At 37.8% G+C, this 20,557-nt stretch overlaps 3 protein-coding genes across 7 annotated transcripts; 1 reads left to right on the top strand and 2 right to left on the bottom strand.

Moving 5' to 3' along the window:
• The first annotated feature begins 514 nt into the window (after positions 1-514).
• On the top strand, positions 515-3,988 carry LOC112180137 (E2F transcription factor-like E2FE). 4 transcript variants are annotated; one of them, XM_024318636.2, is made up of 11 exons: positions 515-817; positions 896-963; positions 1,069-1,121; positions 1,209-1,286; positions 1,396-1,461; positions 1,571-1,679; positions 1,857-1,924; positions 2,025-2,097; positions 2,198-2,262; positions 2,370-2,769; positions 3,411-3,988. In XM_024318636.2, exons 1-11 carry the CDS (start codon positions 696-698, stop codon positions 3,491-3,493), a joined length of 1,185 nt encoding a protein of 394 aa, XP_024174404.1. In that variant the 5' UTR covers positions 515-695; the 3' UTR covers positions 3,494-3,988. The 4 variants fall into 4 exon arrangements, with proteins under 4 accessions (XP_024174404.1, XP_024174405.1, XP_040368057.1 ...); XM_024318637.2 differs by having other exon boundaries at positions 2,201-2,262; positions 3,411-3,987; XM_040512123.1 differs by lacking the exon at positions 3,411-3,988 and adding an exon at positions 3,048-3,360 and having other exon boundaries at positions 2,201-2,262.
• Positions 3,989-5,081: 1,093 nt separating this feature from the next.
• On the bottom strand, positions 5,082-9,080 carry LOC112181004 (mannose-1-phosphate guanyltransferase alpha). 2 transcript variants are annotated; one of them, XM_024319613.2, is made up of 16 exons: positions 8,925-9,080; positions 8,643-8,749; positions 8,213-8,310; positions 8,031-8,131; positions 7,849-7,927; positions 7,558-7,618; positions 7,405-7,451; positions 7,210-7,302; positions 6,996-7,086; positions 6,753-6,801; positions 6,202-6,318; positions 5,962-6,109; positions 5,763-5,855; positions 5,608-5,676; positions 5,459-5,501; positions 5,082-5,346 (listed from the first exon to the last, which is right to left on the bottom strand). In XM_024319613.2, exons 2-16 carry the CDS (start codon positions 8,698-8,700, stop codon positions 5,246-5,248), a joined length of 1,248 nt encoding a protein of 415 aa, XP_024175381.1. In that variant the 5' UTR covers positions 8,701-8,749; positions 8,925-9,080; the 3' UTR covers positions 5,082-5,245. The 2 variants fall into 2 exon arrangements, with proteins under 2 accessions (XP_024175381.1, XP_040368058.1); XM_040512124.1 differs by having other exon boundaries at positions 8,643-8,752; positions 8,925-9,067.
• Positions 9,081-10,128: 1,048 nt separating this feature from the next.
• On the bottom strand, positions 10,129-14,508 carry LOC112180105 (betaine aldehyde dehydrogenase 1, chloroplastic). The gene is made up of 15 exons (XM_024318610.2): positions 14,348-14,508; positions 13,891-14,033; positions 13,709-13,789; positions 13,487-13,635; positions 13,137-13,229; positions 12,922-13,045; positions 12,761-12,826; positions 12,594-12,660; positions 12,375-12,451; positions 11,990-12,103; positions 11,375-11,452; positions 11,142-11,293; positions 10,926-10,986; positions 10,716-10,822; positions 10,129-10,544 (listed from the first exon to the last, which is right to left on the bottom strand). Exons 1-15 carry the CDS (start codon positions 14,454-14,456, stop codon positions 10,454-10,456), a joined length of 1,512 nt encoding a protein of 503 aa, XP_024174378.1. The 5' UTR covers positions 14,457-14,508; the 3' UTR covers positions 10,129-10,453.
• Positions 14,509-20,557: the final 6,049 nt, after the last annotated feature.

Genomic DNA, 20,557 nt, shown 5'->3' with positions numbered 1-20,557 from the left:
AAAAACTGTGGACAACACATTTTTTTAATGAATTTTCTTGTTTTCTGACTTTGAAAAACCGTAAAACCAATTCCAGTCGAGAATTTTTGAATTCCGTTAATTTGAAAAGTACTTAAAAATCATCATTTGAGAATCTGATTTATGCAAGATCCATAAAACCGTAAAACCAATTCCAATCTAGAGATCTGATTTCCTAATAAGTTCGTTACATTATTTCTCATTTTGCTTGGAAGTTGAAAAATACAAAAAAAGATGGGGAAGAGTTTTGGTTTGTACGGCTCGCCTAAAGGTTTTAGGTAAGTCGCAAATGGTTAGAACTAGAAACAAACATATATATTGCCAAAAGAGAAGAAACATATAAAAAGAGAAAATTTCTGTTAGGTAACCCGGCCCAAATAATTGGAAACTAAAAAGCGGGAGGCAAAAATAAAGCCCGGCAAAGAAATTTGGCTACAACCCAAATGAATAAAAATCCAAAGTCCCAAAAAAAAAAAAAAAAGGCTTTAGATTTTTTCCCGCTCTTTCAAACTTTCAAACCCAAAAACCATCTCTCACTTCGCGGCTTCTTCTTCTTCTTTCAGATCCCTAAAACCCATACCCAAAAACCAAACCCTCCCTCATTTTTCAAATCCCGCCTTAACGGTCCCCTATTAATCTCAGTCCTTCACTTCCCTTCCCTCCATTTCTCCTCAACCATGGAGTCCGCCGCTCCTCCACCTCCTCCTCCTCCACCGCCGCCGCCGCCGCAACCGGAGACCGCTTCCAGGCACCACGCCTATAGCCGGAAGCAGAAGTCTCTCGGCCTCTTGTGCTCCAAGTACATCGCTTTCTCTGCTCAATCTGTCTGATTTGTTGTTTGTGGCCCTGACATTTCCTGCAATCTTGTGAATTGCAGTTTCATTGCCTTGTACGATCGAGAAGGCGTGACCTCCGTCGGCTTGGACGACGCCGCTGCAAGATTAGGTTATTATTATATATATATATTTCTATAATCTCTGACGTCATCATTTCCCGTCTGAGGAGTTTCGGGTTTTGGAGGATCTGATTGTTGTGCGAATTTGTGTGCAGGCGTGGAGAGGCGACGGATCTACGATATCGTTAATGTGCTTGAGAGCGTTGGGGTCAGTTTTTTCGTTTCGAAATTTGGGAAGGATTTTTAATTTTGACCGAAATTGAGGGTTTTTGACTTGGGTGATTTGATTTTATAGGTTCTTTCGCGAAAGGCAAAGAACCAGTATACTTGGAAAGGGTTTGGGGCAATCCCTATTGCTTTACATCAGCTAAAGGTATTTGCTTTTTTTACAGTTTATCTAAGATTCAGATCTGTTCTGTTAATTTTTGGTTATAAATTTTCTGGGAAATGTGGAATTGATTTTGGGTTTGGTGGTGTAATAGGAAGAGGGTCTGAAAGAGAACTTCAATACTTTCCATGGCGATCTCCAGGGCAGTGATGATCCGAAAGTAAGTGAAAGGATTGTTCTTTTAATTGTGGAATTTGGTTTTGTTTTATTTTTTTGGAAATTTGGTCTTTGATTCTGGTAATAAGATATTGTTGTTTCTTCTTTTGCAGTGTTCGCAGGGTTCAGATGATGAGGAAGGTGATGAGAGTGGTCCTGCAACTGGGAGTCAGAATGAGAACCCCGGTGTCCATCCCAAATCTTCAGGAAACTCGAAAAATGGTAACTCTTTGTTTTCGGTGCTTTAAATTTTGGGTCTGAAACAATAAATTTGGATTGGTTTGATGAGTCATTCGTACGGTGTTAAGTTGGCTTTTAGTTTTGGTCTAACTTTAGGCCTTTAGGGTACATGAAGCTATGTTTGTGACATCCTAGAATCTGTATGGTAAACTTTTGCAGATAATAGAAGGGAAAAGTCTCTGGCACTTCTTACACAGAATTTTGTGAAGCTCTTCGTCTGCTCCACTGTAAGTGCAATGCTTATTGTTGCTTGCTCATTCGATAAAACCATCATAGGTTTACTATGTCATTTTGTGTGATCTTTGATTGTGAGTTATGAACTTGTAGGTAGAATCCATCTCCCTTGATGAAGCTGCAAGGTTATTACTTGGGGATGCACACAATGCATCTGTAATGAGAAGTAAGAAATCTATATGAACAATGCATCTTGTTTATTCTTGAATCTTTTTGACATATTACTTAAGGAGCTGAAACTCTTGCATTTTCTCTACTTGATGAAGCAGCTAAAGTAAGGCGGATTTATGATATTGCAAATGTTTTGTCCTCCATGAATCTTATTGAAAAGGTAAAACTTGTAGAACTTATTATAGAGAAATCTAGTATCCATCAAACTTAAACAGCTAGTATAATGTACTGCCAAGCTAAACTGTGCCCTTGTTAAAAAATATGTAGACCCACACAGCAGATACAAGGAAGCCGGCATACAAATGGTTGGGATTGAAAGGAAAAGATGTCGTGAGTTCAGCTTCAGACGAGTCTAGAAAAAGAGCCTTTGGAACAGACATCACAAACGTCAGTTGTAAGAGGGGAAAAGTAGAATCTTCTACTGCTGGGAAATTGGAAGCTCAGAAACAAAAGCTACATGAGACTACAGTACGGCAACGTGAGAGACGTGAGAGCACAGTACATAAGGTTGATAGGAACAATTTAGAGGACTCGAAAGAAAATACAAAGAGCTACCAGTTTGGCCCTTTTGCTCCAGTTACTATTGCCAGAGCTGGGAATTTCAACATGAAGAAGGTTGACTGGGACAATTTGTCGTCTACTTACCGTCCCCAGTATCAGAATCAAGGTATCATCTTATGCTTCAGCCTGATGTTCACTGATTTTTTTCTTCTTCATTTTGGGTAGTAAATGGTGCTGTGTTTACCATTTATCACAAGTCAGCTACTCATTGCAGCTAATAAATTACTTTTAAGGTTATATTCACTTCAGGAAACCAACAAAGGCCTTGATTTTAGTTTATTGTATCGAGAGATGAATGATGGCTCCATCTTTTCTCTTGAGAGCTCCATTTTTCTCTTAAATGATCTGTGTATTATCATCAGCCTTGGACCCTTTTTGATGTAGGAGCAGGAGGAAGTAGTGGGAGAAAGAGAAGAGAGGAGGAAAGAGAAATAAACAGAACAGGAGAGTATGGGATAGAAGAAGATCAAGAACAAGAGGAAGTTAGGTTTCCATTTGTAAATCGATTTAAGATTCAAGTATCCTCCATTAGGTTGCAGTAGGGATTATTTATAGGCTGTCCAAACCCAGTATATGGAGATAAAGCTAGCCAACAAGAAAATCCCAGTGGGTGGTGTATAGGAGTGAAATAACCCAACCCCCTAAAAGTGACAGAAATCCCAATTTAAATACAATATTACAACGTATATCCCCACTCATTTTGATACAAATTACTAATTCAACGGTTTTGTGTGATCAATCTTGCAGCTTTGAAGGAGCTGTTTTCTCATTACATGGAAGCATGGAAGTCATGGTACTCTGAAGTTGTTGAGAAGCCAATCCAAACTTGATGTTTCTCTATTTTCGTTACATTCCCAAATTGATTGAGGAAATTGCTTCTGTTCAACTCTCGATGTTGACTCGGCAAAGAAGGGATCGCCCTGTTGGATGCATTTCTCCATGCTCCATTTTAGAATGGCAATCCTCAGGATACTTTTTAACATTTTGTGACCCTGTTTATTGGCATTCAATACAGATTCTTTTCTTGGTTTATGCAACTGATTGCTAGTTATAGATGATTAGGTTGAAGTGAATGTTGTATATACATGGCAGGCTTATTTTTCTACAATTGTTAACTTTCTGGAAATGAGAATATGCATTAAGCTGGTTCTTGTTTGGCTTGATGAACTCCTTATTGCAGTAAGCTGGTTCTTGTTTGGCCAACAGGATTAGTGTTCTTATTGGGTTCAGAGCGGCAGGCCTGGGGTTTACCGGGCATAATGTGTTAGGATTATGTACTGCTCATTCCTGACTTTCTTTGCTTTTGGTCCATTATCTTATATTAGCTTTAGCTCATGAGCTGGACACTTTTGGTTCTAGCATGGTTGACAGCTTCAGATTATAACATTTTTGTTAAGACTATGTTATTGTGGGAACCCTGTTCTGGATAGGAATGAAAATGCAGTTTCTTTAATTTTTCCTCTGTTTTTCTTTGCTTTTAGTAAACTGACTCTACCAACTGGTGAAAATGCAGTTTCTTTAACTTTTCCTCTGTTTTTCTTTGCTTTTAGTAAACTGACTCTACCAACTGGTATCAGAGCATGATACCATGGCTCGAACCGTGCAAGCTTCCGCTCCCTCCTCCACCCCAGTCACAACCGCCTTTGTTCCACCACCACCCCCTCCACCATTTAACCACCTAGTCTCTTCATCTTATCAACCAAATTATGAGTCAGAACCTCTACAAAGGGCCGAATTTCACAATTCCTTAGCTCTTCTTCAAGAAGAATTTCATCAATCTATTGATGCAGTCAACCATAACCATACCTCATTTCAAAATCACATTACCGCCCAACTTGCAGCTTTGCAAAGCACTATGGTGCAAGGTTTTACTCGGCAACCCCAACCCATTTATCCTGCAACTCCCTCCACTCCCGCTTCCACCCCACCTCATACACCGGCCAACATCCCACCTATCACTTTTGGTTCCATTTCAACACCTACCACTGCCTGGCAAGGTTTGAACTTTTCTACTCAATCCCACAATCCTCTCCGCATACACCTCCTCCATTGCAGTCTGCACCATCACATCATTCCCACAACCATCCTGGCCACCACACACAACCAACATACCATTCTCCACTACCCTTACCATTCCCCGAAACCAAGTCAACACCACATACCCGTATGACCCTCAATTCTACAGACCCCCAAAAGTCGACTTACCTCTATTTACGGGTGATGATGCTGTAGGATGGATTTTGATGGCAGAGAGGTACTTGAGAACCCAGCGAATACCGCCGTCAGAAAAAGTGGCCATCGCTGTCTAGTGCTAACAAATGACTTCCTCTTAATTCTCGACGCCAAATTTGGTTCCCACAACTTTTTTAGGGTTTGCCAACGGTTGGGATTGGAACTCATTCAAAGTGACTTCATAAATTTAAATATAAAATACTAACTTATATTTATCTTTTATTAGCAAGCATTCGATTTACAAATGAACAGTGAGCTATTTGAATTACCAGTCATGACACTAAAGAGCAATCAAAGTTGTATTATAGTGCGAGAAATTGTGAAAGTAAAGTTGGGTGGCCACCCATGTATCACAGAATTATTTCCTCCTGAACACTCAGATTGAGCGTCTTATGGGGGAGGACAATGCTGTTGATAACCACGACTTCATCTTCAACTGTCACATCTTCACCTGGATTATTAAAAATAGTATTCAGATCAGATAGTGTATTATGTGATTTCAAAACAACGGAAAGAGTGAAAAAGAAGGATGATGTATAAACAAAAACAAGAACAACTGGTACCAAGGATTGTGATCCCGAGCTTAGAATTGTAATTCCCACTAGCCTGAAATCATAGTAGCAAACAAAACTAAGAAAACCAATTGCAACAATCGTAGGCATATACATGTTATCTTAATCAACATAAATAGCAATCGAATTTTTGGCCTTGCCTGGATACGAGACCATTTCCCAATAGAAGATTTCCATCCAATAATTGCATGCATAACAACTGCATTTTCCTGACAGAAAACATTATAAATTTGTTAACATAAGGTTAACAAATTGAGTTTGAGTTGCGCTCCCGACCTTTAGTTCAGCTGTATACCTTAATTTCGACATTGTCAAGTATGATACAACTTATGAGCCTCACACCAGCTCCTATACGAGCATTTGCAGATATTGAGACATTAGGGCCAATCTGTGGGACCAGATATCAGGAGATTGTTAATACGTTACTAGAACCATACAGAAAAAACTGATCAAGAGTTCAAGACCAATGCTAATGCTAGGTTCAGTGTGCATACTTTAGCACTTGGGTGTACTTTTGCTGATGGATGGATGTAAACATCACCAGAAATACTGGCACTCTTTGTACCATCCCCACTCACCAACAGATGGGGACTGGTGACTCTGAATTGTGAAAGATACAACCCAGAACATTTCAAGGACATTCTGCAGTGAAACCAAAATATTTACCAGATTATTCAGATCAATGAGGGAAAATGTTATTAAAGCAAATAAACACTTGGAGAGGCAAATCTAACCCAGGAGTTTTAATCTGTTCCCAGAAGTCCATGGTTTCATATGTATATAACTGCTTCTTTCCTGCAAGAGGGGATAGGATATCTTGATCCAACCTTACAAAATGTGTGGATGCACTCCTGTACAAGGAACTTTGTATCAGCTAAGGTTTACCAACAATAACTTCATAATAGGCCAACAGCCATTGAAACTATGGAGGTAGATATGATAATGTCAGGCAGGTTATTAACATTCACAAATCAAGGTGTCAACCCGGAAAGATGTCTCATCCCAACCCCACAACTTTCCCCATAAAAGGGAGAAAAGGAAAAAAAAAAAACAAGACCTTGTTTTTTCTCTTTTACAAAACGCTTTTCTTACAATAGTTCTAAAAGCTCATTTGGCTGAAGGTTTTCACTGTTTCTGTTTGAATGACCACAAACTATTCTGGGACAGAGAAACAAAACAGGCTCTAACAAGTAGATGCCTCACGAAGTCACGATACCCTGTAACAGTTTCTATATATATATTTATTGTAGTACAGAGGTCCTTTTATACTAGAGTAATTAGAAACCTTGTTGCGGAGTGCAGGGCTTCAAAACTGGATAGACGTCTTAAGTCAGCTGCAAACGATAGAGAGTTCACATGTCAGCAGGATAAAGAGACCAAGTTTTTGTTGACTTAACTTTCGTATCAATCAGCTTTTCTGGTTAATTTGGAAAGTTGAAAACTAGATATAAACCAGTGCATTGCAATTCCTATATTGCAGCACATGAATAGAATTGGATAGCCTATGCATGGAGAATGTATTACTGACCTCCGTCCTTCCGCTGAGAGGAAACATCCTCTATTGCATTAAAAATATCTGGTGTGAATATGTAGACACCACAATTTATCCGGTCACTGACCTGAATAAAATAACAACATCACAAGGAGGATAAAACAGAAAAACAAGAGGCATGCCAGAAAGAAATCCTAATTCAAGTTCCCTGAGGCACTAAGCTCAAGTGAAAACCCGATCTCAAACATACAAAAGTCTCAGGCTTCTCTGTGTAATGCAGCAGTTCATTGGTGACTGGATCAGCTACAAGTTCCCCAAACTGACTTGCTGACTCAGCAGAAACCTATACAGAAAAAAGAAGATAACCTAAAAAGGAGAAATTTTGGTATATATAAACAGAAGATTTAACTTAGCCAGAATTCTATTTGTGCATCTGTTGACTAACCTTGATTACCAGGATTGTTCCCATCCCACCATATTTTCTGTGAGCCTCTGCAGATAGAAATGAAAAGGCATCAATTAACTTTCTGCAAGCCACAAAATGAACAAGTTATGAAGTTAACGCTTCACAAACATCAGCAGCTCATTAAATAGTTACCAAGCATTTCTGGAAGCGGAAAACTGCAGCAAACATCACAGTTCAGCAAGAAAATGTGTGACTGCATGCAAAAGTAAGAGCCAAATCAGCATTTTCCTTTACAAAACATTGACATAAATATTGGGTAAGCATGTCATCAAAATATCTAAGTGTGTAACAACTATGCACAAATACAGAGAAGAAAAAGCAAAACGAGAGGTTTGAAAAAGTAAAATAGAAGGAAACAAGAAAGAAATACACAACACTCAATCAATTAACCCAAAAAGGAAGTAGTAGGGAAAAGGTAATAACTGGGCTGTCTTCCATGATCAGATCTCTGAAGTTATAAAGTCCACCAGCTGAACCATGTGGCCTGTCTTCCTTCAAATATCTAAACAAGACGAATGATCAGTAAACTAAAAGTCACTAGCCAGTTCAACATTTCGAAACCTATTAGAAACTAATAACTACAAAAGAAAAAAGCAAAAACTTACCTAACGGGGACCTTAAGCTCATTAGAGATTGCAGATACATATAATGATAACTCACGCTCCTCATAGAAACCAATGAGAAAGATTTGCCCCAGGTTAGGAATCTGTAATATAAAGAACATACAGTAGTGAACTACTAAGCACACAATAACACATAAATGACAACCATAACTTCAAGAATATACCTTTTTACAAGCAGAAATTGGATGATGAACCATTGGTTGTCCCGCTAAAGGAAAAAGTGGCTTCGGAATATTCAATGACAGTGGCCGGAATCTAGTGCCTGTAGAATTTCGATTCCAGTAAAACTTCCAATATATTACAAAATGCATAATGGATCACTTTATGATTCAGTTACAAAACACTCTGAACCAAGTTCCAACATTGCAATACAAATGCCATAGCTCCTCATTCATGATTTGAAAAACGAAATTTACTATTTCAAGTCATAGCTTTTCAAATTTACAGCAACAAGCAAGCGATCTCATTGTTGAAGCAACAAAGTACCAAACTTTGCAACAGGAATTCAGAGCATAATACTCAAAATCCATAGAAAAGAAAAGGGTATCATTCATTATTGGATCCAATTATCAGAGTAACTCAACACTTGCATACCTTTAGTGGGCCCACCCACCATGATCACAGCAACAACTTTCTCCTCTGAGCTCCCCATCTGGCCCTAACACAAATCCAGATCCCCAAAGCCAACAACAACCTCTTGTCTGCTACAAAACCAGAACCTTCAACAACCTTAATGAACTGAGAGAACCCAAATGCATAACTTTATGGGTAACACTAGGGAACAAGAAAGGTACAGTTTTGCACAGAAAGATTTGTACTTTTTTAACACAGAAAGTGAGAGGGGGATAAAGGGTAGTGTCTGAAAGAAGATTTCACCAGTAAAAAGTGAGTGTCGGTGAATATACGGGTTGATACGGTATATGCCGAAAATGGTAGAAACATCACCACTCCTCGCTGCTGATAAGCACTGCGCCACTGCCAACGAAGTTTCCGTTTTGGCTTCTCATTGCTTTTTGGGGCACAAGGGAAGGAGCGGTGTGGGACCATTGGAATGTGAAGCCCACAGCTATCGATTTGGCTCAGATCATTGGGGACCCAGTAAATGTTTTTTTCTGTTTATCCTTTTCTCTTCGTTTTGATTTTTTTTTTTTAAGAGGTTTTGATTTCAATCCAAAGTAAAAACTGTTTGCACTGTAAAATCAGTTAAAAAAATTGATCTTTTGGTTATTGGGAGATTAATTTTGTTAAAAATTTCAATAAAAAGAGGAAAATTTAAATTAGATTAAATCGTTCTTACATATTTCGTGACCGATTAATTTGCGCATTAAAAACATGAATAGGCATGTAAACAGAAAAAACTGTCTCAAGTCATGTTGCATATTCAAATGGTAGAGCAAATGTTGGATCTTTTTGTCCGAGGTGCTACGTGAAGAACAATAATCTGAAACCAAAGTGGTGTGGAAGGATAATACTTGGCTAACCAGCTAGCCAATAACAAGAGGAAACATATCCATTTAGCAAAGATAATACTGGTAGTTTATTGTTGTGAAATCTTTTTCACACTCTTGTCAAACACTTTTAGCTGATTATTGGACAAGTGTCCTCTTACATGGTTAGCCAACTATTATCCCATATGAAATGGTAAATTGAGGGTGGATAACCTACTAGATCAAATCTCCATGTAGTGAAAAATACATTCTGTGGCCGGAAAAGATAAAATTGGCAAGTATTTAATTGTAAAATGCAATTGAAGAGACTCTTGAGATGTAGACACATCTGAAATGAGCACATGAGATAAGATTTAGCTGATGAGCTGGCTGGACTGATTTGGCCAGGAAAATAAGTCAGCTATATCAGAAAACGTTAGGTTGTGCTTCATTTTATAATAATGCCCCTACCCTTTCAATTAATTAAGGTGGTCACCAAATGGGGCTTCAGTCTATAATAATGCCCTTACCTTTCTGATAGCAGAAGTTTAAACTTTGAGAGATTGTAGTCTACCCTAACCAATGTGAAGTTTTAACTCTCAACCTTTCTCCCTTGATACACAAGCAACAACGGAAAAGCAATAACATGTTGATTAAGAACAACCCAAGACTTTGGGCTAGTTTTGCATATGTTCCACCTTCCAACGTTAGATCCAGCCTACAGAACTTATTGTAATCCTTAATCCTTTCACATACAAGTTGTACTATCCCACAAGTGACTGACACTGTCACTGCAACACAGCTAATATATCACTATTACCCTCGATGTACCTCTGAATTCAAAACATGTGAACCCACAGTTACAAAGCTTTTACTAGTTATTTCAGAAAATTCTTACATCCAATTTAGTACAATTAACCCCTTATTTCATCTATATCAGCAAGCTTACAGTTTACCCGGTTCCTTTGTAGGAAACTTTCACAGTTTTGAAGGCGACTTGTACCAACCCCAAGGTTCATCAGATATATATTGAGTAACCTGCTTCACGGTCATGTAATTATCAAGTCCCCTGTTGAAAAGAGAAGATATAATCACCATCAGCAGTTCATTCTCAGTAATCATCGGAGGTAGTCTAGTGATCAGTATATTCAATAGTATGGTTATGTTCATCAGTCTTTATACTAAATTCAAGTAGGATAAATCGGGCAGTCCTTATAGAACAATTCAGACAAAGCCATACCATGTCCCTAATTCACGCCCGAAACCACTACGTTTGTTGCCTCCCCAAGGAGCCTGAGTGAAGCATGGTTGTGAACAATTGATCCAGACAATTCCTGCCTGAAAGGCCTGCAAAACAGAACAGAGAACGCAATCCATAATTACAATGCTGTTTTATGAATATTGGGGAAGAAAGACTCATTGAAACTACAAGTACAAAGAGAGGTCTCACCTTAGCAACGCGCTCACACCTTTCTAAATCATTCGATATGACAGCAGCACCCAAGCCAAATCTGTTAAATATTAAAACCGTTAGAAAGGAGAATTCCCAGATGCAATCACAAAACTAGAAGAGGAAAGTGGGCCCAGAAGAAAAAATAATAACAAAAACAAAACCGGCCAAAACAAATTTCCCATAATTAACGAGGAAAAATAAGAGTCAACTCACTGGGTGTCATTTGCTAATTCAATAGCTTCTTCTTCTGAACTGAATGTTTTGACACAAAGAACAGGTCCGAAAACTTCTTCTCTCCAAATTTGCATGGAGTTTTTGACATCGGTTATGATGGTTGGTTCAACATAAAATCCTTTCTTTAGATGCTGCCATCCATTTGTAAAATAAATCACATGTTAGCTACAAATCATAAAGCAAAATGTTCTTAATAAGGGCAGAGGTTATACCTCAGGACGAACCCCACCAGACAAAACTTTTGCGCCTTCACTCTTAGCTGTTGAGATGAACTTCAATATTTTCTGATACTGAAAATTAAGCAAATATTAGATGCTTCAATCATTTATGACTGATCAAAAAAATTATACATAAAAGGTATATATTACATTGGATCTAGTAGATAGAACAAAGTTTCCAATTTTCCAGAGAAAACACCAATATTCATGATTATCAATATAATCTGCACAAATGCATGTAAAACTCTGCGGACTCTATCTTTATAAAAACATCACCACACAACTTATCAGCCTCATATCTACAAAAGAAAAAATTTCACCTATCTGTCCTGCAACATACATGTCTTGGAACTATTTAGCATAAAACTAGACATTTGGAAGTTTAAAAGTAAATATAAATCACTAGGGGAAAGGATTTCAACTTAATAGTGCACTTAACCTTCCCTACCACACCCAAGCCAAGGCAAGAGTCTAAGATGTATAGTACGGATCTATCGAAAAGACAAGGTATTGATTGTATTCTAGTGCTTCTCCATAGTCTAAGATGTTCTGATGGACCTGTTGATTGAAAACCCTCTCTCGAAATAGAAAGAAAAAAGAAATATATACCTGCCCTTCAGAAACAACAGGGCCAAGCCTGCAACCTTCTTCCATAGGATCTGAAATCTTGATGTTTTTGCACCATTCAACAAGTCTGTCTACGAATTTTGCAGCGATGCTTTCCTGAAATAAGTATAAGGAATTCAAAATTAAGTAGAGAAGCTTGTTTAAGATGGCAATATGGTAAGAACTTCTATTAACTAGGTTTATTTTCACTTTCAATTACGCTCATGAAGTAGCACACTCGTACACATTGATGTTTATGTCACAGAAAATACCAATAACCACCATGATCTAGAGTTGTTGAATTGATAAGCAATATCTGTTCAGTTCTAAGGGAAGCAATTCAGAAGGGAATTGTACAAGTGATGTAGAATCTTTCTATCATACTTACATGCACTATAAGACGGGATGTTGCACTGCAAATCTGACCGTTTGTCCAAAAGACGCCAAAGGCCGTCCATTCAGCAGCTGATTGAATCATAGAGTAAACAACTTATCATACAGTTCCAGAAGTGTAGATTCCATGTGTTTAACTAGTTTCTACGGGAAGTTACTTATTTAACCAAGAAACAAGTATAGTAATTTAAAAATAGCTTCAACAGGTACTAACCTTTGTCAATATCAACATCGTCAAAAACAACAATTGGGCTTTTCCCTCCAAGCTCCAAAGAAACAGGCTACCACAAACGGCATAGGAGAAAGTATATGAAGATCAAATAAACAGAATGAATGACACAAATAAAAATGACCAACTGCCAAATTATAGAGCTAGCGTACCTTGACCTGTTGAGCCGCTGCTGACATAATCTTGCTCCCTGTGAGAGTACTTCCAGTAAATGCAATCTGTTGAATACAAGTTTATAAGCTACTAAAGCATGGTAGCTGACAACTCAAAGAAACAACAAAATTTGCAGGATATATAAAAGCTGGAGTTGAACCTTATCAACATGGGGGTGAGATGCCAAAGGAGCGCCAGCTTCATGGCCCAGCCCAGTCAGAATATTGAGGACACCAGGAGGAAGACCAATCTCTCTACACACCTCAGCTAGCTCCAAACAAGTTCTGGAATTAATTGTTAAATGATGATAAACATACAATAGAATAATCAACATAAGAACTGAACTAAGTACATATAAACCAAAGGAGGACATACACCGATGCCACCTCAGACGGCTTCAGTATTGCAGCACACCCAGCAGCCAAGGCAGGAGCTACCTTCCACGTAGCCATTAATAAAGGGTAGTTCCTTCAAATAAAAAAGAAGCACTTCATTAACATATAAATCACGAAGATTCTCCATAGTAGCACCGAAAGACCATCTACAAGATAAAACCCCATATACCCAAAAATTACCCTCGCCAACCAACCTTTCTAGGACCATTGGAAACCCACAATTTAGTTTTACAGATGATTGATTACTTTTTAGTTTTTACAAACAGGTTACAGGCTTCAAGCAAGAAACAAGTACTGCATAATTGTTTAATAAAAAGAAGCAGCAAGTACCATGGAGTAATCAACGCAACAACCCCGATGGGCTCCTTCAGAACATGAGATTTAAACGTTTCCATTGGAAGTGAAATAGAAAGCTTTTGCTGTTTATCCAAACCTTCAGCAAGGTCCGCGTAGTACTCAAAACACCCGGCCACATCTTCCTGCATTGCACACGCCAACACATAAGAAACTATGCACAATAAACAAAAACTCAACTAGAGAATCACTGCATACCATGTCCCATACGGCTTCATCCAGTGGTTTTCCACAATCACTTGCTTCAAGTTTCGCAAGCTCAGATTTCCTCTCTGTTATCTACACGAAAACAACAACTCTTGAGCTAAAAATATATACAACCGCGACAAAGAACAAAACCAGATCACTGCCAATCACAGCCAAATGATCAGAGACACTACCTTAGCAGCAATGGCTCGCAAATACTTAGCACGAACCGCCCCCGGTGCCGAAGCCCAATCTTTCCCCTTGTTCCTGGCAAGGGCTTTCCGAGCCGCCTCCACCGCAATCTCCACATCTTCAGCAGTAGCTGCCGGAATATCCCCTGGCACAACAGTTCCACAACAAACTCACCCATCAGATTTCACTCCGATCATCACAAATCCACCTTTGCAATTCACATCAAGTTAAGAACACTAATAACACCTCAAGCTGAAAACAAAACCTTCCTAAACCCTAGGAAAATGAGAGAAAAAGAAACTCTGATCCAACTCTATCAAAACTGTAAGTCGCTCTCCTTTTGATTCTTGCTCGTCGATTTCGTCGCCAATCAAAAGCGACGAGAGACGAAGTAAAGAAACTGCGCAAGCAGCTAAGCACCAAAACAATTGAATGAATAGAGAAAGAGAGAGAGATTACCGATGGCTTGTTCGGTGGCTGGGTTGATGACAGGGATGCGTTTCTTGAGAACTGGTTCCCTCCACTCGCCGCCGATGAAGAGTTGCCGGCTCGGAATTTGGATCGCCATTTTCACACACTCTCTGTGAGTTTTAGTTCAACTCTGATTTTAGCTGAGATACGAGAGTGCACGTTTTTAATAAAAGATCTACATAGCAAAATTACACCGTTTACAAGGTCCGATTAAGCCTTAAGGTAATATTTTATTGGGTTTTTATCATAGGTGGGGTCTGAACTATGTCTGACCGGACTGAATGGTACCTGGACTTTTAAAATGATCAAATAGGTACCTGACCTTCCAAAACCACATCATTAAGGTACTTCCGTCTATATTCCGTTAATCCTCCGTTAATTGCAGGGATAAATCAGACATTTCACCCAAATTGACCACTAAAATGACTGTTATAGCCTCATCTGACATTTTGTCCATTTCCCTCCTTTCTATCTTAATTTCCCTCCAAAAAAATTGACTCTTCCCCCAACACTATTCATGTAAAACTTTTCATCAAATTTTACCTCCAATTATTGTCTTTCGATAAATAATAATCAACATCTCAACATCAAGTTTTCTTGAATAATTTTTATTCTTCTTCAAAAATTAGCCTAACATAATGAAATACCAAATTATTCAAGTTTTACCTCCAATCATTGTCTTTCGATAATAAAATTAGCCTAACATAATGAAATACCAAAATAATTATATTGTCTTTCGATAAATAATAATTATTGTCTTGATGTTGAGATGTTGATTATTATTTATCAAAAGACAATAAAATTATTTTGGTATTTCATTATGTTAGGCTAATTTTATTATCGAAAGACAATGATTGGAGGTAAAACTTGAATAATTTGGTATTTCATTATGTTAGGCTAATTTTTGAAGAACAATAAAAATTATTCAAGAAAACTTGATGTTGAGATGTTGATTATTATTTATCAAAAGACAATAATTGGAAGTAAAATTTGATGAAAAGTTTTACATGAATAGTGTTGGGGGAAGAGTCAATTTTTTTTAGGGAAATTAAGATAGAAAGGAGGGAAATGGACAAAATGTCAGATGAGGTTATAACAGTCATTTTAGTGGTCAATTTGGGTGAAATGTCTGATTTATCCCTGCAATTAACGGAGGATTAACGGAATATAGACGGAAGTACCTTAATGATGTGGTTTTGGAAGTTCAGGTACCTATTTGATCATTTTAAAAGTCCAGGTACCATTCAGTCCGGTCAGACATAGTTCAGACCCCACCTATGATAAAAACCCTATTTTATTCGTTTCTTACGGATTAATACGGCTTTATCACTTGATCAAATGATACCAGAAGTGAAATTTAGTTTACTAATGCCGAGTGAATTCTACAATAGCATCGGAGAGTAATTGAGACGTTATTTTAACATTACAAGTTACAGTAGTTGTTTATATGAAGTTAGACAATTTATGAAGGAAAAATTTTGCATTGATTTTTTATTTTTCATTATAATTCAAATAAGTATTTCTCTTGCTTGAACGATCATACGGCTGTTTATACTTTGATCTTATACTATCCACCATCTATCCTCAAGATCTTGAAATTGTCAAATTTATTATAAAGTGTGTGCTATAGCATACGAATTCTCTACCATTTAGGGTTGTTTAAACATAAAGCATGTCCAACATGCAATGTTGTTCTTAAGGTTCATTTATTGCCTTCAAGAGGCAAGATCTATATATCAGCGACCTATGCCGATGACAAATTTGTTGGAAATACTGAAATAGTTGCGGCCTATCGCATGTGTAAACCCAAAACAAGCATTTTCTAGTGCTATTTTTGAGGAACAATGCATGCGTTGTATCTGATTTTACCATAACACACATACAATAATCAACTCCTTGCAACAAGTTCATTCTTTTTCAAAGTTGTTAATACCAGTGACAGATCTAGGATTTGAAAATGAATTAAGGTGTCTTCTTTTAGGCGAAGCTCAAATTTTTTTTTCGGTACAATCATGTACAAATGTAAAAAGTATCATGTTGTATTGTCGTTGACGGAAACCGGAAGGCCAGAGTATTTGGAAGAGAACAAGCGGTAGCTGACTAGCTATACAAACGAGAGTGAGAAACCTGAGTGACAAAGAAAACGAGGGCTCAATCACTGATGTGGAAATGACATAGAGAATACTAGAAACCAATCCCTAATTATTTTCAGGTGGACTTCAACACCAAGACTACAATGTTTTGATGACATTATATATAGAAAATTTTTTTCTCTCCAAACTTTTCGGGTGGGCTTTAGACCTCCCCAAGCTATATGTGGATCCGCCACTGGTTAATACTGATATGAGAAGAGAATACACTTGATATGGTATACATGCATGAGATGGAAGAACAAAATTGACAGTTCATGAAATTGAATGTTCATTACAAGAGATCAAGTTTGCAGTACATAGACAATTATTTGCCAAGAATTAAACACTGTAATTACTGTTTAGCTTGGGTCTCATTTCTCTGACGGAAAGCTTGGTACCAGTGAGCAGAAAGTTTGGGGATACGCTTCAAATTGTCATTGAAATTGAAATCAATGTAGTAAATCCCAAATGACTCAAACAACCCCATACCCCATTCAAAGTCGTCGAATAAACCCCAACAGAGGTACCCTTTGATGTTTACTCCACTCAGCAAGTGAAATCATAAAGCATCAAGTGTTTAGAAGTAGAAGATCAGTACTTAATTAGTTATGATATTATTAATGTGAATATGTTCACTTAATTGCTTTGTTGAGACGATACAAATGACGAATAATATTGGAGAATCGATCCAAGTCCTTTAATCGTCCAAGAACTGGTAAGTTGTTCTTCCTGAATAGAGGAAATAATACAAAGATCGGAAAAATATGAATAAGATATAAAAACTCACGTTAGGATAATTTTTTAATTTTGAGTATACATATGGCTTAACTGAAGTACAAGAAATCGAACCATTTTCAGCAATTCAGACTCTTGGGTTTTGATATTTTTGCTTTATATAGACCATCAGTTTCTCCAACCCTTCTGGCCAATATCCATTGTCGTGCAGTGTAATCCTATTTTATAAGTACTTGATCGATCAGTAGATATGCAGATATATAAGAACTTGATCGATCAGTAAATATGCAGATATATAACTACTGATAGAAACAAAAATAGCAAGAATGTACACAAAGATCTGAGATTCGTACCGAGCCAAGAGGAACCCCAGTTTGTTCAAACCTGCGGAATGGCCCAAGCTCAGGCCACACCGCCCACACCCTCTCTCACTCTCTCTCTTCCTCCTCAAGAAAGCTCAGGCCAGCTAACTGTTGATATTCACACCTTCAATCTCACCTTCCCTACACTTCAGTACTCCAGAATTTCTCTCCAAATAAACCATGTTTCTTTGCAAGAAACCCAGAGCTCAAAACTTGGAAGCCCTCAAAGCCAAGATGGAAATTCCGAGTCTCCGTCCAAAAGCTAAAGGTCAATCCCAGCAGCCCCGGAGCTTCACAGCTCAGAAAGAAATCCTATGATTCCAGATTTCCAGGTATGCTTCTTTAGTCATAAGAGCTGGGTCCCTTGAACTCTAATGGTCTAAGTGAAAGTGATGTTGTTGATATTTTAAAGGGTTTATACTCATCTATCAATCTACTTAGATTTAAATTGGGATTGTTCTAGGTTGGATTTTATTTTCTTTCTCTCAAACTCATTGCTGTCTAATTTCATTTCAAATCTTAAATTCCTTCGCTTTCTGCTCCGATTATTATCAGGAAAGAAGAAAATGTTCATCGGTATTCTTCACTTTCTCTTAAAAAGGAGGTGTTCGTGTTGGGTTTTCCAAGAACATGAGAATTGCTACTGGGTCGTGAATAGGCGATTTCCATGCATGTTTCTATTCTTTACAGGTTTTTGGGTTTTGGTTGAGACTGTCATAAATCTCATGGATTGGTGTGGGTCTTTAGTTTCTTACTTTTTCGTTTTCCGTCAGGGGAGCTGGTTCACCTTTAGACTTTTAGTTTGTCATGTTTATCCTTTTTTATTGACTCTAAAGCTATTTTAATTTAGACATTTATGAAGTCTTGTCAAGTTTTGTGCAGGTGGAGTGGTGGCTGTGGAGGCAGACAATAGAGGTATGAACATATTCATGCCACTCCATCATGCGACATGTCGCTGAGACTCTCGGCATTGATTTTTTCTTTTGCCGAAAGCTCAAACAGTCAAACGAGTGTTCATATTTAATAACAGTCTGTGTTTTTTTTTTGGCGAAAGGGATATAGATTAAAGAAGCAAACCAAACACATACAGCAGAGAGGAAGACAGGACAACTCCCTGCACAACCCAACAAGAAAGCTAATGAGGACAAGGAAGTCCATCATACAGGAGAATGCTAACAAGAGAAGGAGGAGGATGAGCCACCCATGAAGGAGGACACTATCCTCTAAAAGCGAGAGCCGCAACATGGTCAGGAAAATCAAGGAGTCTATGCCGTGAGCTCTGTAGTTTAATGATTTGTTGGTGCCATACCTTGATTTTCCTGCACCAACAATGCTGCCATATCATTTGCCTACACAATCCTCTCGGCATTGATTTGGAGGCAGGGACGGAGCCAGAGATCACAAATGAGGGGGGCCAATGTAAGATAGATAAAAAAAATATTAAAAAAAATATTTAAAAAATATTAAAATGATTAGATTAAACAAGGCATGCTCTAGGGAGGCGTTCTCCAAATACCAAGGTGCAACAGGCGTGCTCCAACTAACTTCTAGTCATGCTTCTGCTTCTAAATTAAATTATTTTTTTATTATTTACTATTATTCCAAACTAACCAATCAAAAAATAGGTGAGACCAATTACTTTTTCATGTGAAGCCAATCACGTGGAGAACTGGGAGGTGCCAATATTAATAATTGTATGTGTAGAAACTCAAGTCAACTAGATTACAAGCAACAATTACATATGAAGTCAAAAAGTTAAGGGGTGCCATGGCCCCTGCAGGCCCTTGAGTAGCTCCGTCCCTGTTTGGAGGTAGTTTTTGCTTCTCTATTTGTGTTGTATTTGAGGTTCAATTCTGATGCCTTTGTGTTGTTTGAGTGCTGAAATTATCAAGTTGTAGAATTGAACCAGGAGAACTACATTAGGTATTGATTTTTAGCAATACAAGCAATTAGAAAGTTGTATGCTGATTAAGGAGCTCTATGTTGCTTCGGCCTTCGGGATCATTAGTCTACATGTATTAATTTGTGGTTGGACGTATAGTGTGGTTCCGTTTTTATTTGTGCAGAGTTATAGTTCAAAGTTGAATTGCTTCTAAGGTAGGTGAGTCTACAGAAATGGACAGTTTTTTGTGTGTGTGGGAAAGACAGGCTTTAGAAACTATATGTTAGCGTTATAGATGCCCCGGCCCCTAGGATTGTGCTTGTTGAGAATTTCTATGAAATATGTTGTAATGGCTTCACATATAATTGCCAGAATTCAAAAGACTATTTTAATAAAATACAGTTTGGGTAGTTTATATTAAGGAAATTACTGTAGTTTAATGATTTGTTGGTCCAGGAAAGCCGTGAGCTCTCCTTGGTTTGACTTGACTGCTATATTTTAGTACTAGAGTTGCACTTGTATATTCGAAGTTTCCTCTTCTAATATAACCTCTGAATTTTGCAGGCAAATGGTATGGAAATTGACTACGGATCTTGGCCTTTGGTGGTACATACTTTCTACACAAATTCAGTGTTTCCTTTTGTAAATTACTTTGTAGCCTTAAATCTGAATTTTTAGGAGGAATGTGATATTCTTTATATGTGTTGCTGTGAGCACTAAGCAGTCTTTCTTATATTCTCTATGTCTAGCCAATATACTTTCTTATAGATATATAATAAAAGGCTAAATACTTGTTACTCCTTATACTTTGCTCCGTAAAACAGTTTAGTCTAAAATTTTAAAATTAAAAATATTAGTTCTTATTATCTCTAATCCTCATACAATAAGTCCAAATTCTCACACAATATGCCTAAAATGACTATTTTACCCCTCATTTCCTCTTTTTTTTTTTTTTAATCTCTCTCTCTCTCTCTCTCTCTCTCTCTCTCTCTCTCTCTCTCTCTCTCTCTCTCTCTCTCTCTCATTTTTCTCTTTTTTTCCCCCTACTTCACTCTCAACTTTCTCGCCTCCGGCTTTGTAAAAACGA

The sequence above is a fragment of the Rosa chinensis genome, chromosome 7 (genome assembly GCF_002994745.2).
Source record: "Rosa chinensis cultivar Old Blush chromosome 7, RchiOBHm-V2, whole genome shotgun sequence".
In the NCBI taxonomy this organism is placed as follows: domain Eukaryota; kingdom Viridiplantae; phylum Streptophyta; class Magnoliopsida; order Rosales; family Rosaceae; genus Rosa; species Rosa chinensis.
Note: the sequence above shows the minus strand (reverse complement) of the source record. Positions and strands in the feature narration are given on the sequence as shown.